The sequence below is a fragment of the Oratosquilla oratoria genome, chromosome 8 (assembly GCF_046742065.1).
Source record: "Oratosquilla oratoria isolate Oo_2021 chromosome 8, ASM4674206v1, whole genome shotgun sequence".
Taxonomy (NCBI): Eukaryota; Metazoa; Arthropoda; class Malacostraca; order Stomatopoda; family Squillidae; genus Oratosquilla; species Oratosquilla oratoria.
In genome coordinates this window covers 62,668,174-62,670,673 of record NC_134784.1, presented here as the reverse complement: position 1 = coordinate 62,670,673, position 2,500 = coordinate 62,668,174, and the positions used below count along the sequence as shown (strand labels likewise).

Sequence of the window (2,500 nt, the reverse complement as noted above, 5' to 3'; positions counted from 1 at the left end):
ATGTATATATATATATATATATATATATATATATATATATATATACTTATATATATATACATATATACATATATATATGTATATATATATATATATATACATATATAGACGCACATACACACACACACACATGAATACACACGCATTAAATTCAATTTATGATTGGTGAAGGATACAATCGCATGGATAGAAGCACCTGGAGATAGCCAAAAATAAATACATGATGAGTAGCCGTCCCTTGAACGGGTTATTCAAAGTTGTCCGTGTGTTGTGTTGCGGCTGTGTCGACACCCGTTTACCTCAGGAGGTTATCTCTTTTCCAAGTGTGGAATAGTGACCCCGTGTATATGCAGTATATATATATATACATATATATATATATATGTATATATATACAATGTGTGTGTGTGTGTGTGTGTGTGTGTGTGTGTGTGTGTGTGTGTGTGTGTGTGTGTGTGTGTGTGTGTGTGTGTGTGTGTGTGTGTGTGTGTTTGTGTGTGTGTGTGTGTGTGTGTGTGTGTGTGTGTGTGTGTGTGTGTGTGTGTGTGTGTGTGTGTGTGTGTGTGTGTATGTGGACGAGTGTGGTTGTGTATGTGAACCAGTTATTAAGAGAGTGAGAGTGAATGAAATTGGGTGAGAATGAGTATGAATGAATGAGAGTAGATGATGATGACTGAGCGTGAGTGAGAGTGAATTGAACTGAGAGTGGATGAGACTGGTTATGAGTTAGCGTGAATAAGAGCAGGAGTGAGTGAAAACAAGCAAAGGCTAATGAGAAAGGATGAGAATTGGTGAGAGTAAGAGTGAGTGAGAGTTAATCAAAGCAAATTGAATCTAGATCCAACTAAAAGAAGAGTTTCATCTTCTCTGAAGCCTTTGGTGGAATGCAAATGGTACAGAAAGATATTGTATGTGTTTCAGTCTTATGCACATGTGTCCCGATCTGCCTCTCGGCATAGATCCACCTTCCGTCCCAGATCCATTTCAACGCCACCAGTCTCTTCGGAGGCGTGGGTTTGTATCCCACCGCTGCCACCATTTAGTCATTGAACATACAATAAAGATAAAAGTAACTGGTGCGAGAAACCCTCTCCTGTTACTGAGGCGGGATGATGCCACCATGATGAATGAAACGGCACCGTTGAAGCTTGGGCTCTCATTAAATTCAAGACTTATGCCCTTGACATTTTGCGAGGCGCTGTTTCTAAAGCTGAGCCTTTCATTTATTTTGAGAAATGTGTCCTCGACATTCTATGACACCCCGTTATTTATTCACCCTCGGTAATCTTTTTTTTTTCTATGTCAGCGATTTCTGAAATGAATTTATTCATGTGGAACATGGTTATGTATTCCAGATTCCAAGCAAGACACTGAGAACTGGAACCTTGTGAGACACTAAACAAAATCCAAAGCATTTACTCACAGAGACAGATAACCCTAACGGGCCCCCATCTCAAAAAGCCCTTACCAGAATATGATGCCCTGAACTGAAGGTTTTGATATTTGCCTACAGCCTCGACCTGCTATCTTTCCCATATGCTTTTCTTGTACCGAAAACTCCTCATCATGATTCGTCTCGATACGAAGTTTTAATAGTCCAATTTCATCCCGTCTCATCACTATCACATGTTTTATGGTCTCATAAATCCTTCACTAGAACATAAAGACTCAATGATCCCCATTTCATTACCTATCTTACGGTCTCGAAAACCCTTCACTGGAACATGAAGACACAGTCTTCCCCGTCCCGTCACCATCCTTCCCAGTCCTCCCCGGTTTCTTATTCTCGTCGTCACCTTTCTACAGGTAGCGGAGGGATGTCGTGTCAGGACAGAGACCTGATCCTCGACACCCACAACAGACTCCGACAGAAGGTGTCCATGGGAGAAGTGAGAGGACAACCAGCGGCTATCAATATGCAGACCATGGTAAGTACCACTTAGAACTTATATAGATTACGTAATCACACAGAAAACCCACTGAAGGAATAAAAATAAGCGTGTGAAAGCTAATTCCTACGTTTCGCCTGGTAACTGCAACCCTCTTCAGGAAAGTACTTTCCTGAAGAGGGCTGCAGTTGACAGCCGAAATATGGAAGTTTTCTCACAAGTTTTTCTTTCACTCCGACAGTAGGTTTTCTATGTAATTTACAAATGTTCCACTACGCTTCTCTATCGTAAATACCAAGTAATATTCATTCACATTTATGCATCTATAAACCTAGAAACCACAGTTACTAGACCACACGAAAAACGGGACACTGCAGAGAGAAAATAGCATAATTTACTCATTTAGAGACCTCAGTTTCTAACCCACATAAAGAATGGGACATTTCTGAGGATATTGCAGAAGTGAGTGGAATAGCTTAGGGTGAGTAGTAATATGAGAAAATACCACCAGGTATGAAAGAAGGTTACGAAAAACTCATATCAAGTTTATGCACTTTAAAGTTTGTGCGTATCTTTGCGTGCGGTTCCGTAATTCTTGTCATGCGCCGTTG

General features: G+C 40.5%; 1 protein-coding gene across 3 annotated transcripts in view; it reads left to right on the top strand.

Moving 5' to 3' along the window:
- Positions 1–2,500, top strand: part of LOC143027782 (venom allergen 5.01-like) — a 569,034-nt gene that overhangs the window by 421,263 nt on the left and 145,271 nt on the right. For all 3 annotated transcript variants that reach the window (XM_076189329.1, XM_076189330.1, XM_076189331.1), the window contains exon 3: positions 1,807–1,928. In XM_076189329.1, coding sequence (XP_076045444.1) covers positions 1,807–1,928 — 122 coding nt within the window. The remainder of the gene's footprint in view (positions 1–1,806; positions 1,929–2,500) is intronic.